Source organism: Pipistrellus hanaki, assembly GCF_964339955.1.
Source record: "Pipistrellus hanaki genome assembly, chromosome: 5".
NCBI classification, from domain to species: domain Eukaryota; kingdom Metazoa; phylum Chordata; class Mammalia; order Chiroptera; family Vespertilionidae; genus Pipistrellus; species Pipistrellus hanaki.
Window position 1 is genome coordinate 75,323,939 of NC_140507.1, and position 14,109 is coordinate 75,338,047.

The 14,109-nt window shown below is 42.5% G+C and overlaps 1 protein-coding gene across 1 annotated transcript; it reads right to left on the reverse strand.

The window, feature by feature from the left end:
* Positions 1 to 1,481: 1,481 nt before the first annotated feature.
* LOC311623558 (olfactory receptor 7E178-like) lies at positions 1,482 to 12,496 on the reverse strand (the record flags this gene model as incomplete). Its single annotated transcript, XM_084885756.1, has 2 exons — positions 12,417 to 12,496; positions 1,482 to 2,325 (listed from the first exon to the last, which is right to left on the reverse strand). Exon 2 carries the CDS (start codon positions 2,310 to 2,312, stop codon positions 1,482 to 1,484), a length of 831 nt encoding a protein of 276 aa, XP_084741882.1. The 5' UTR covers positions 2,313 to 2,325; positions 12,417 to 12,496.
* Positions 12,497 to 14,109: the final 1,613 nt, after the last annotated feature.

The window sequence follows — 14,109 nt, forward strand, 5'->3', positions numbered from 1 at the left end:
TTTTGTTCCTGAGTTCACTTTAAATTCTTGCAATTGTATATCACATGATAGCATTATTTCCCATATTATGAGTTATCAGTGAGGGTTCAGCCAAGGAGAGAGTAGCCACACTAGTCATTTAAAAAATGTATTTTATTGATTTTTACAGAGAGGAAGGGAGAGGGATAGAGAGTTAGAAACATCAATGCAAGAGAAACATTGATCAGCTGCCTCCTGCACACCCCCTACCAGGATGTGCCTCAATCAAGGTCATGCCCTTAACGGGAATTGAACTTAGAACCTTTCAGTACACAGGCCCACACTCTATCCACTGAGCCAAACCAGTTAGGGCACACTAGTTATTTTTAATGGAGATAGTTTAATATGGTTATGGTTAAATAGTTTTTGAAAGACCTAAGGCATATATAAAAATAATACAATACAGTGTCATAACTGCAGGTTGTAGTAACAACCACATAGGATAAGAGGCAAGGAAAATGGTTGTAAGAAGCTTTCCTTTTATTGACAATTACTGGAAGAATCTAAAGAGAAGACAGGTGGGAAATCAGAGGCCGCACCACAATGTAACAACTGAAAGTGTAGAAGGGTAAGTTTGGTGCAGAAAAAATATAGCTTAATATGAAGTACAGAGAGACAGCTGTGAAGTCTGGAAGGAGAAGATATGTAAAAAAAAGATATTACCCAGAGTGTAAGGGGAGGAAATCACATTGACTGTTACCAAGGCAAGCTCTTTCATATCTGCTTCTTTGAAGCTCTGATCACTTTAAGATCTTCAGTATTTGATCATGAACAGTAAAGAACCTAATACATACAAGCCCTTTTTCAAATAAAGGTCAGACAAGATTCAGTAGTTCTTGGCGGGTTTAAATAAACATTAGGCCCTCCTGGGATACTGTTAAAAAACATTTTACTCTTTTCACTCTCCAATTCTGTTAAATCTTAATGTACCATTATTGGACTCAGGTATGAATATTTTTAAAGCTCATCAGATGGTTCCTAGATTGAAGATCAGTAACACACATTCTCTCACACACCTGCATTAATAGTCTTGATTGAAGCCAAAGTTTTATGAAAAATAGCAGGGACAAAAAACATAGCATGGATAGCGAAATGGTTGAGAATCAAATATAACATACACATTAAAAAAGACTTGTAAATTTCAAAAGTATGCCTGGGTCATAGGTAACAAACACAGAAAATTCCATATTGTAATAGGATTCAATTGTGCATCAAGTTTTACATACATAGTATCCCAGAATACTCTCTTAATCCCACCAAGGATACGCCCAAACAAACTATTTTTAGATATGATAGATCAAGAGGAATGAAAACCATAAGCTAAAAAAAATTGTCTGACCAAAAAGTATGTTTGCCAAATACCAATGTTTAGATTTGAATAATTTCTAATCCACAGATAAAATTAATATTAATGTAAAATGATATAAATAAGAAAAAAGTCTACAATGGCTCATGTATTGAGACTAGGCTATTATATTGAGGAATCGCTGCAAAGCACTCTTAATGTCCCTGTTCCTCAAACTGTATATGAAAGGGTTCAGCATAGGGGTGACCACAGCATACACCACAGAGACCCCAGCAGCCTTTCTGGGAAAATGTGAGACAGTAGAACTGAGGTACACACCCAGGCCTGTTCCATAATATAAACAAACAACTGACAGGTGAGAACCACAGGTGGAGAAGGCTTTCCACTTTCCACCTGATGATGACATTCTCAGAATGGAGGAAACAATTTTATAGTAAGAGAAAAAGATACCTGAGACTGGAATACCACCAAAGATGGCTACAATAAAATAAAGTAATATTTTATTAGTAGAGGTATCATTACAAGCAAGCTTGAGGAGTTGAGGAGGGTCACAGAAGAAATGTGGAATTTCCATGTTTGTGCAAAAGGAAAGCTGTGAAACCATCAAGCAGTTCAGTTGGGAGTCCAAAAGGCTGATCAAAAAGGACACCAGAAGCAGCAGGCTACAGACACGGAAGATCATGATATCTAGGTAGTGCAGAGGATAACAGATGGCAATAAACCGATCATAGGCCATCACAGATAGGAGTGCACTGTCCAAACATCCAAAAAACTGAAAAGAAGACAACTGAGTCAGGCAGCCAGCATAGGAGATGACTCTGCTATGACTTTGAATGTCCACAAGCACCTTTGGGACGGTGGTAGAAGAATAGCCAATGTCAGCCATGGAGAGGTTGGAGAGGAAGAAATACATGGGGGTGTGCAGATGGGGGTCAGAGCTGATGGCCAGGATGATGAGCAGATTCCCCAGCAGAGTGACCACGTACATGGACAGGAACAGGCTGAACGTTAGAGACTGTAGTTTTGGATCGTCTGAGAAGCCCAGAAGGAGGAATTCCAATGCACCTGTTAGATTCTGGGGCTCCACATAGCACAGACACCTTTTAGAAAATATAGGAGAGTTGGTATAAAAGATACTAGCAGATTAGTGTGTCAATATTTTGAATTTAAGCAATTCATAGTTTTCACACTTAAGGACCTTTAATAATATTTTCTTGGTTATGATAAACATTCTTCTTAGAACTCTTTTCATATTGCATTTTGCTCCATGATCCTATTACTATCAATATATGCATTACTTTGGAAATAATGGGCTGAATAAATTTGGGGAGTAAGGTTATTTAGAGATTTATAAATCCATAAGCACACACAAGCTTATCAGTACCCTGCTAAGAAAGAAAAATAAGCCGGGTTGGGAGCAGCCAGGCCCAGAACAGCAGTAGCCAAGCACGGAGCATCCAGGCTGGGAGCGGCCAGGCTTGGAGCAGCCGGGTCGGGTGCGGCCAGGCCCGGAGCAGCGGCGGCCAGGCTGGGAGCAGCCAGGCCCGGAGCAGCTGGGTCTGGTGTGGCCAGGCCCGGAGCAGCGGCTGCCAGGCTGGGAGCGGCCAGGCCCAGAGCAACAGCTGCCAGGCTGGGAGTGGCCAGGCCCGGAGCAGCTGGGTCTGGTGTGGCCAAGCCCGGAGCAGCGACTGCCAGGCTGGGAGCGGCCAGGCCCGGAGCAGCCGGGTCTGGTGCGGCCAGGCCCGGAGCAGCAGCTGCCAGGCTGGGAGCGGCCAGGCCCGGAGCAGCCGGGTCTGGTGCGGCCAGGCCAGGAGCAGCGGCTGCCAGGCTGGGAGCGGCCAGGTCTGGAGCAGCAGCTGCCAGGCTGGGAGCGGCCAGGCCCGGAGCAGCCGGGTCTGGTGCGGCCAGGCCAGGAGCAGTGGCTGCCAGGCTGGGAGCGGCCAGACCCGGAGCAGCGGCTGCCAGGCTGGGAGCGGCCAGGCCCGGAGCAGCCGGGTCTGGTGCGGCCAGGCCCGGAGCAGCGACTGCCAGGCTGGGAGCGGCCAGGCCCGGAGCAGCCGGGTCAGGTGCGGCCAGGCCCGGAGCAGCAGCTGCCAGGCTGGGAGCAGCCAGGCCCGGAGCAGCCGGGTCTGGTGCGGCCAGGCCAGAAGCAGCGGCTGCCAGGCTGGGAGCGGCCAGGTCCGGAGCAGCAGCTGCCAGGCTGGGAGCGGCCAGGCCCGGAGCAGCGGCTGCCAGGCTGGGAGCGGCCAGGCCCGGAGCAGCCGGGTCTGGTGCGGCCAGGCCCGGAGCAGTGGCTGCCAGGCTGGGAGTGGCCAGGCCTGGAGAAGCGGCTGCCAGGCTGGGAGCGGCCAGGCCCGGAGCAGCAGCTGCCAGGCTGGGAGCGGCCAGGCCCGGAGCAGCCGGGTCTGGTGCGGCCAGGCCAGGAGCAGTGGCTGCCAGGCTGGGAGCAGCCAGGCCCGGAGCGGCCGGGACCGGAGCAACCGGTCCCAGAGCAGCCGGGTCGGGTGCGGCCAGGCCTGTAGCAGCAACAGCCAAGTCCAGAGCAACTAGGTCGGGAGCGGCAGTGGCCAGACCCGGAGCAGCTGGTTGTGGAACGAACCAGAGCAACAGAGGCCAGGCCCGGAGCAGCCAGGCCCGAAACAGCTTGCTCCTCGCCTGTACCTGCCCACGGCTGCCTCTCAGACATGGCTGGAAACTTCTGCGGGAACTTGAGGGTCTGCTGAATCAAGTGATGAAGGCTTAGATCTGGATGTGTTGAGTTAGTATAGCGCTGGGGTGTTGATCTGTGAGTGCCTTGGGTGGGGCTTGGATGAGGCTGGTTGACCTATTTGAAAATGTCTTTTGTGTGAAGTGTATCATTGGGCATGTGGAGGTATTATTGATATGAGAAAATGCTAAGTAACAGATTTACTATCTGAAAAGGGATTTACTATCGGGGAAAGGGAGGGAGGAAGAGACTGAACATAAACTGTGCACCTATGGATGAGGACAATGGGGGATGGGGAGGGGGCAGAGGGTGGGGTGGGAACCTGGTGGAGGGAGGAAGAAATGAGGAACCTTTGTAATAATATGAACAATAAAGATTGATTTAAAAAAAAAAAAAAAAAAAGAAAGAAAAATAAAGGAATGAGAAGTATTGATCTTTCCTAACAAAATGCTCTTCATTATTGTTCAAGGACACTAATAATAAATATATGTACTTTATTTATCCAAATGAGTGTGATTAATTTATTTGTAGTATTTATTAGCATGCTATAAGAAGTATGTAATAAACTGAGTTCATTTTTTTTTTTGTGTGTCTAAAAACAAAATTACTCAGCTTTTCTGACAGAATAGACGGACCTAGAAGGTATTATTCTAAGTGAAATAAGTCAGACAGAGATAGAAAAACACCGTATGATTCCACTTCTATGTAGAATCTAAAGAGCAAAATAAACAAACAAAATAAAAACAGATTCAGTTCAACTAAGCTACAAATCAGAAGTTCTCAAAGCTCCCTCATCAGTTTCAATTAGTCATTCTGGGAAGGGTGCTTAGAGGAAAATGATGAATGTCATTCATTTCTTTAGACAAACACCATCCCTGGAAGTGATGAAACCCAGGCAGCAAAACTGCCAGTGTGTGTCAGCTTATGGAAGATGCTGTGTTATTGTACACTAACAGCATGTAATCAGTATTTCACAATGTGTTTATATGTTTTGTTTGTGTTAGTTGCCTACTCTGTGCCAACTACAGTGTGGGTGCTGGGCTATCAGAAATAAATGAGACTCAGTTGCTTCCCCATAGGCATGCTGCCTGGAGTGACCTGGAAAGAGAAATGATAGACTGAGTAGGTTGGCCAAATGGTTTTTATTTATTTTAATTTTCATATTTGATTTAACCCATTATATCCTAAATATAGTTCTACCAATATACACTATTGAGATATTTTAGTCTATTCTTATATGTCTTCAAAATCCGGTGTTTATATGGACAGCACATTTCCGTTTGGACTAGCCACATTTCAAGAGCTCAATAGCCATATGAACCTAATTGTTGAGAAAGGCAACATTCTGCACCCTGTGCTCTGTGAATAGCGTTCTGCACCCTGTGTCACACACTGACCCCACCCTTTTTACCCAAGAACCTGGGTACAAATTGAATAGGAATATTTTGCTCCTTTTCTCAACTCTAAAATAACAGTAGTTGTATACTCTGATCTTGAGGTTATTATGAAGGTGAAATTGGAAGCTACACAACACAGAGCTCTGAATCTGGCAAAAGGAAACCCTTACTGGAGTTTTATGAAATTATGGTTACTCTCCTCATTACCATCATGATCATAACCATATCATTCATACTCGAATGCTTAGGGAATGAAGAAGTGTGGCTCCCACTCTGGTATGGGCAATGCCTTTGGAAGGTAGGAATGGTAGTGTAGAAGTGCAGAATTCTGAATGAGAGTTCTAAAATCCCCAATGAAAAGAATAACATAAACTTCATAGGCCTCTGAGCTGTAACTTTTTTTATCGATGCCCTCCCTTCTGGCTATCTCAGCTTTCCTGCTGCCTTATTAATGAGGAAATAAGTTTCTCCATAATTTCCCCTCCATCCACCATATCCCTTGCTACTCACTGGTTTGTGCTGTCTCTCTGCTGAGTCATGACCTAGGACTTTGGTTCCACTGCCCTCTCCAGCCTGGTAATGAGAAGGCTGAGGCTCTGTTTTCAGGACTGGCGTGAAGTCAGACTCAAACATGGACTTCTTGAAGCAGGTCCCTATTCTGGGAGGAAGAGCCACACATCAGACTTTTAACTGGGACTGGCAGCTGTATGGCCTTGAGTGCAATGCACAGAGCTCATAATTAGTGAAGTTGGTCCATGCTTTCCTAACCTCTGAGGACTGCCGAATATTAACAAAGAAAATGGAGAATAGTGAATGTACTTAGGAGGGTCTTGGACTTTCCTCTTCTCAGGAGAAAGTTCATCTGTACACTTTGCTTCTTACTTCCAGTTTCAAAAATTTTAACATAGGTTGCAGACTCTTTTAAAGTTATGACTTTTTGAGTGAGACATCTGCAAAATCATTATATTAAACATGTAAATTATAGGCCTTCTCTAACAGGAATCTATAACCATTTCCATTTTCTTCCTTATACTTCTGACTTTAAAAGGAAAAGTCTTTCTCCTTTTTAGGTTTTAGTTTTCATAGACATAAGTATTGGATATTGAGGGTTCACTGTGTGCAAGGTACTGTTTGCAGCACTATATATTTCTGATTGCTTTTTTTCACATCTTTTTTCTTTTGTTGTTGAACTTATTAGGGATGACATTAATACAATTACATAGGTTTCAGATGTACTATTCTATAATATGTCACCTGTATATTGTAATGTGTATTCAGCACCTCAAGTTATGTAAGGGATTGTTTGCTTATTTAAATGACAGTCCAAGTTCTGATATTTCTCATTCACTGATGTTTTGGATACACTAAAAACCTACTGATGTTCTCTTAAAATAAATAGGGTACCCCAAATTAGTGGAATCAAAATAATAAGTAGTTCTGCAGTCTCCTCAAAGTTTGACTGGGGTTGACCTATTCCAAGCCACTCACTTTTGGAAGCAGGGACTTCCTTGTGGGCAGTTGGTCAGAGGTCTAGCTCAGTCCTCTGCCTAATTGGGCTCACACAGGGAAGTGCATGCATGACTGTGACTCCCATTGGGACAGGTTGCAAGAGACAAGGGTCAGGAATATGAAGCCTTTTTGTACCCTAATATCAGAAGTGACATCTTATCAGTTTTGCCATGTTTTCTTGGAAGCCAGTCAGTATGCCCAGGACATACTCAAGAGGATGGGTCTCCATAAAGCTTGAATACAGGAGCAGATGTCACTGGAGCACATTGGAATCTGCCCACCATACAGGCCTCACCCTCTATCAGAACATTGACATATAAGCACCACAACACTGGAGAGATGGCTCTGCTTCCCGGATAGCCCACAACTCATCACACCACAATGCTCTCAGCAAAATTTCCTGCAGATAAACTGACACATGAGTAGAAATTGCCTCTGTTTAGGTGTTTCTGCAAACCTCACTATGTTCCCTCAGGACTCACAGTTCAAAAAAGCCAGCATGGTTTCCCTTCCATCACCAGGGACCCTCACATCAAGCTGCAGCCATTCTGTGCCCAGATTCAACAAATGTCTCCATTGGCTTCTGATTTTTATCATTGAGAAGAGCTTAACCTATTCCAGGATGAATTTTTTTTTGAGCTTTGTCTCCACAGATCTTAAATTTATATAGTGAGTTTAAGACCTATTTTGTTTTTATTTTTTTTCCCAATTGATAACATGAGTATGGGAATGATGGTACTTTGCTTCCTCCCACATCGTCCACATGCAGACCTCCTGTCTCAGAGAACTGTGGGTGAGGAATATAGAGGTCGGTCTGTTATTCTCTGATAGGAAATAAATTGAGGCAATGTAAGGCTCTGTTGCCCCACGAAGATCAACAATCAGACCCATGAACAAAAGCAGATCTGGGGGAGCTCAAGAGTTTACTTTTGGAATGTCAGCAACACAGTGGAACAAAACACCTGAGAATAACCACACCAAATGAAGCAAAGAGCAGCTTCATAATTCCTACATCATGCCATCACGCAGGCCGCACTTCTCAACAACAACAGGCAACTCCAAGGTAGAAAGAGTTGTTAACCTTGTGGAAGGAGGGAGAATAGAGTGAGCAACTAGTTGACCAAGCATTTTAATGCTCCATAGGATAGACCTGTTTTATTTCATTCCACCCAGAGAATGGGAAAGCTTAGATATAAAGACATAGCTAAAAGCACAGAAGAAGAGCAGGCATTACCACAATGGGATGTAGGAATGGTTTAAAAATGGACAGAGAGACCAAAGGTACAGAATCTAGGGACAGAAATAAACCACTGCCTATACCTGAAATATTTGACAAGGAGACCCTGTTGGTTCTCAGTCAAAGGAACTTCCAGGTGAAATATGAACCATCCCCCTTGCATGGAAAGCAGGGATAGTCAAAAGAAAGCTCACTACAGATGGGGAGTTGGCAGTTTTCACAAACCAGTGAATTTATAGTAGGGCTCTCTTGGGAAGCTACCAGACAAGTAGATCGATATATCTGTCCACCAAATCTTAAAAGTTTTATATACAATAAAGGCCCTAACTGGATTAGTGATGTAAAAATCTAGATGGTCTGAACAAAACATAACTAGGTCAAGTGTGTATCCTTGGGCCATCTTCTGGAGAAGGGTAGGAAAGTGAAATGAATATCCAAGGAAGAGTCTCTGATTCCCCAGAGGCAGCTCTTGGGTCCACTAGCAGTCATATCTTCATAAACTCCCCCCACTGATCTAGTCATCAGTATTTATAAAACTCCACAATGATTCCAATAAAATTCCCAATTAAAAACCAGTGAACTGTATTCTCAGAAATTACCTGAATATATAGATTTGATAAATGCAAAATATGAATGGAAAATACCATAAAGCCGCCCTGACTGGTTTGGCTCAGTGGATAAAGTGTCTGCCTATGGATTGAAAGGTCCCAGGTTCGATTCCGGATGTAACCTGGGTTGTGGGTACATCCACAGTAGGGGGTGAGCAGGAGGCAGCTGATAGATGTTTCTCTGTCATAGATGTTTCTGGCTCTCTATCCCTCTCCCTTCCTCTCTGTAAAAAAAATCAATAATATGTATGTAAAAGAAAATACCATAAAGCCATGGAGAAAGATGTAATGTTTAATATTTATTAGGAGAATTGTACATTTCATCTGGATACCAGAGTCAATGCACTTTTATGCATTTATGATGATGTATAAAGGATCCCAGGTTACTCTCCAATTCAATCATGAAGAGGAATGAGAACCACAAGACTAAACAATATAAGATTAAGTGTTCAATGGTCTACATGTTTGGTTTTGTTAGATTTTTCAACTACACTCCAAAAGGGCATGCAGAGATATTAAGAGTAGTCTTTTCTGCTGTAGAGCCTCCAAAGGGCACTCTTAATGTCCCTGTTCCTCAGACTGTATATGAAAGAATTTAATGACTATAATGTACATGACTGAGGCCACAATGTCCTTCCTGGGAGAAGGCAACAGTGCTGATCCAAGGTAAACTTCAATAGCTGTTCCATAAAATAAGCAAACAACTGACAGGTGAAAACCACAGGTGGGAAGGCTTTATTCTTCCCACTTATCGATGGAACTCAGAATGGAAGATACAATTTAATAGTAAGAGCAAAATATCCCTGAGATAGGGAGAAAACCAGAGATGGCGCCAACAAAATACATGACTATGTTATTGGTGAAGGTGTCAGAGCAGGCAAGATGAAGGAGTTGAGAAGGATCACAGAAGAAATTAGAAATGTTTACATCTTTGAAGCAGGTAAGTTGTAACACAATTAAAGTATGCAGCTGGGGAACAAAGATGGCGGCATAGGTAAACACTCCTAAATGGCTGCAGGGGAACAACAAATTAAAAAACAAACAAACAACTATAAACTATCTCCCAAAAACCCAACAAGAGCTGGCTGAGAGGAAGCCCTACAGCTGGAATGAAGGAGAAAGAGGAGAACCCAGGGCACAAGCGATGAAAAACTGAGGTGGGGGGGGCTGGGGGGGCGAGGATGCCATAGGGTCTGGCAGAGGATCCAGGCTGGCGGAGGGCAGTGCTTTCTTCAACCTGAAGAGAGACAAGTGCCTGATCTCTCTGAAATCTAGTTTTGGGGAGAGGCTAGATTGTCTGCCATTGGATCAGAAAGTGAGGCTGGCTTGCTTGTAGAGCTGAGATTTTTTGCTGTGCTGTGGTGCGAGAAACGAGGAGATGTGGGGGTGGCATGGAGAGGTGGTGGACAGCAGGCATAACTGTTGGCCACGCCCCAGCCTAGTGATGCCCTGAGACTCTGCCCCTCACAACTCATCCAAGCTCCAAGCAGCAGACTTTGCATACGAATGGCCCTCTCTGTTGCAGCTTTGCAAAATTGCAACCTGGTGGCAAACAGATCCAAGGAGGACAGGGCTGTGGTTCATGCCTTAGCTTCAGTAGCTGAACTGCACCTCATTGAGACCCAGAAACCAGAGTTCTAGTGCTCATTTCAATCTCTCACACCCATAAGTGACACATTCGGGAGACTCAGTGAGCACCAAAGCCCCCCTGAAACAAGGTGTGTCTCCAGCACAGCAGTTCTTCCTTTATAGACACAGTGGATCCTCACAGACAATTGGCCTGGAGGTCAATTCCTCCCAGTGTACCAACAGCAGTCAAGGCTTAATTACACCAAGACTTTGCACTAAGCCCACAAAAGGATATAGCAAAAACGACCACCTCAGTTGATTGGGGAAACTGAGCTACTGACCCCTATAGGTCACCAACCACACAAAGCCACTCCATCAACATAGGGAGGCAGCCAAAATGAGGAAACACAGAATCATGACATGAATGGGAGCGATGGAGGAGAGTAAACTACTGGACGACACACAGTTCAGAATCACATTTATAAGATTACTCAAGAATCTTCTAAAAACCTTTGAGAAACTTGATGAGACCTCCAAGAAGCTTGGTGAGACCTTCAAGGACCTTAATGAGAATACAAAAAAAAAAAAAAAAAAAAAAAAAGAAAAGGACCAGCCAGAAATTAAATATACAATCTCTGAATATAAAGAATATACAGAAACTCAACTATAGATCAACATGCCCCAAGAATCAAACCAAAAATCTTGAATATAAGAAAGAAAAATCATACAACCAGAGAGGCAAAAAGAAAGAAGAATCCAAAAGTATGAAGATAGTGTAAGGAGCCTCTGGGATGGCTTAAAGCATACCAACATCCGGATTTTTGGAGGTACCAGAAGAAGAGAGCAAGCAGAATATTGAAGTCTTAATGGAAGAAATAATGACAGAAAACTTTCCCTACCTGGTGAAAGAAATAGACCTACAAGTTCAGGAAGCACAAAGGACCCTAAACAGGAGGAATCCAAAGAGGAACACACCAAGACACATCATAATTAAAACGCCAACAGCAAAAGACAAAGAGAAAATCTTACCAGCAGCAAGGGAAAAACAACTATAATAGTTACCTACAAGGGAGTACCCATACAACTGTCAGCTGATTTCTCAACAGAAACTGTGCAGGCCAGAAGGGAGTCGCAAGAAATATTCAAAATGATTAACAACAAGAACCTACAACCAAGATTACTTTACCCAGCAAAGCTATCATTCAGAATTAAAGGTCAGATAAAGAGCTTCACAGACAAGAAAAAGTTAAAGGAGTTCATCAACACCAAACCAGGATTACATGAAATGTTAAAGGGTATTCTTTAAGAAGAGAAAGAAGAAGAAAAAGGTAAAGGTAAAAAATTATGAACAACAAAAAGACATCAAATACATACCTACCAACAAGTGAATCTAAAAATCAAGTGAATAAAAAATCTGATGAATAGAATGGACTGATGAATATAATAGAATCAGGGACATAGAAAGGGATTGGACTGACAATTCTCAGGGGGAAGAGGGTGAGAGAGATACGGGAAGAGATTGGAACAAAAATCTTACACCTATGGATGAAGACAGTGGCAGGGATAAGGGCATGGGGTAGGGTTGGGAATCAGGTGGAGGGGAGCTAAGGGAGAGAGGAGAGGAGAGGAACACTTGTAATAATCTGAACAATAAAGATTTATTAAAAAAATAAAGTATGCAGCTGGGAGTCCAAAAAGCTGATGAGAAATAACATGAAAACTAAGAAGCAGCAGAGGCATGGGCTCATGATGGCTGAGTAGTGCAGAGGGTGACAGATAGCCACAAACTGGTCATAGACCATGACAGTCAAAAGCATGCCATCCATACATCTAAAAAGGATCAAGAAAGACATCTGTGTCAGGCAGCCCCCATAGGAGATGACTGCTCTGAGTCTGGATGCCCACAATCATCTTTGGAACAGTGGTAGAAATGAAACTGATGTCAGCCAAGGACAGGCTGCAGAGGAAGAAGTAAATGGGGGTGTGGAGGTGGGAGTCAGAGCTGACAGTCAGGATGATGAGCATGTTCCCCAACACGGCAACCAGGTACATGGACAGGAAGAGCCCCCAGAGCAGAGGCTGCAGTTCCAGGTCATCAGAGAGACCCAGAAGGAAGAAATCTGAGACATGTGTTAGATTTTGTGGTTCTATGTAGCCATGACACCTTTAGAAGAGGATTGAGAAAGAAAAATAAGTAAATGAGCACCCAGAATACTATGCATATTCTGTATTGAAGCTATTCACCCCTGAGGTCATATACCCCAGTACCGTTACCAATATTTCTATCCTTCCAGCCTACCCTGCCCCCACACTATTGTCTGTCATTATTGGTTTCTATGTTATGCACCTCTTTCTACATACATTTTACTGTCCAGAAACTCAATTGAAAAGTATTAAAGGAGCAGGAACATTTGAGATAACAAAGCCATAATCACAGAAAACACAGCTACTTCTTTTATTTATTTATTTTTTTAATTTTTTTTAAATATATTTTATTGATTTTTTACAGAGAGGAAGGGAGAGAGATAGAGAGCTAGAAACGTCGATGAGAGAGAAACATCGACCAGCTGCCTCCTGCACACCCCCTACTGGGGATGTGCCCGCAACCCAGGTACATGCCCTTGACCGGAATCGAACCTGGGACCCTTCAGTCCACAGACCGACGCTCTATCCACTGAGCAAAACCGGCTTTGGCAGCTACTTCTTTTATATATTAATTATATATATATATATATATATATATATATATATATATATATATATATATATATATATATATAATGAGAAACACCCATTTCCCTTTAAGGAAAAAAAATCTTTCTAATTTTAAGAAATTAAGAAGTAGCTAAATATACTTTCTTTTATTAAAATACAATGCTAGGTAAATAGTTCCTTTATTTAGAGTACTTTCAACCCTGCTTAAAAAAACAGGATTATGTAATCTGGATTTTAAATGAAAGTTGAATATTCATAATCAGAAAATATTTTTATATGATTGTTATCTTCAGGACTTTTACCATTCTTTGGTTTTCAGTCCCTCCTTCATAGAAATAAATAATTAATCAAGCATGAGAGTTGTCCTTAAAAGCCATTTGGAAGTTTTTTTTCAATTAGTACTAGTTTAAAAATTTTTGAGGAGCCTCCATATTATTAGTTATAATGCCTGTAGAATATTTATTCACACCAACAGTGTACCAGGGTTCCCTTTTTTCCACATCTTCACCAACTTGTCACTTTTTTATTTACTTATCTTTATTGTTAAAAGTATTACAAATATCATCCTTTTGTCCACATTGATCCTCATTTCCCCTAGATCCCTTTCCCCTTCCCCAGGCCTTCACTACACAGTTGTCTGTGTCCATGGTTTATACACATAAATAATTTCTTTAATCTCTCCCCACCTATCCCATCTTCCATCTGAGATTTATCCATCTGTTTCATGCTTCTATGTCTCTGGATCTATTTTGTTCATTAGTTTATTGAGTTGATTAGATATTACATATTTTGATATTTATAATAGTCATTCTGATAGGTATGAGATTATGTACTATTGTGATTTTTAGTTGCATTTCCCTGATGGATAGTGATGTTGAGCACTTTTTCACATATGACTGTTAGTTTTGTTTTTCTGATCATAATCCCTCCTATTTATAGTTGAGGAGTTTAGCATTGGGGAAGTCCCACTGCCAGGTTTAAGACCAAGACTTCTTATCCTGTATCATAAAGGCCTAACATGATAAGTGAGTGACTGTTCTTTT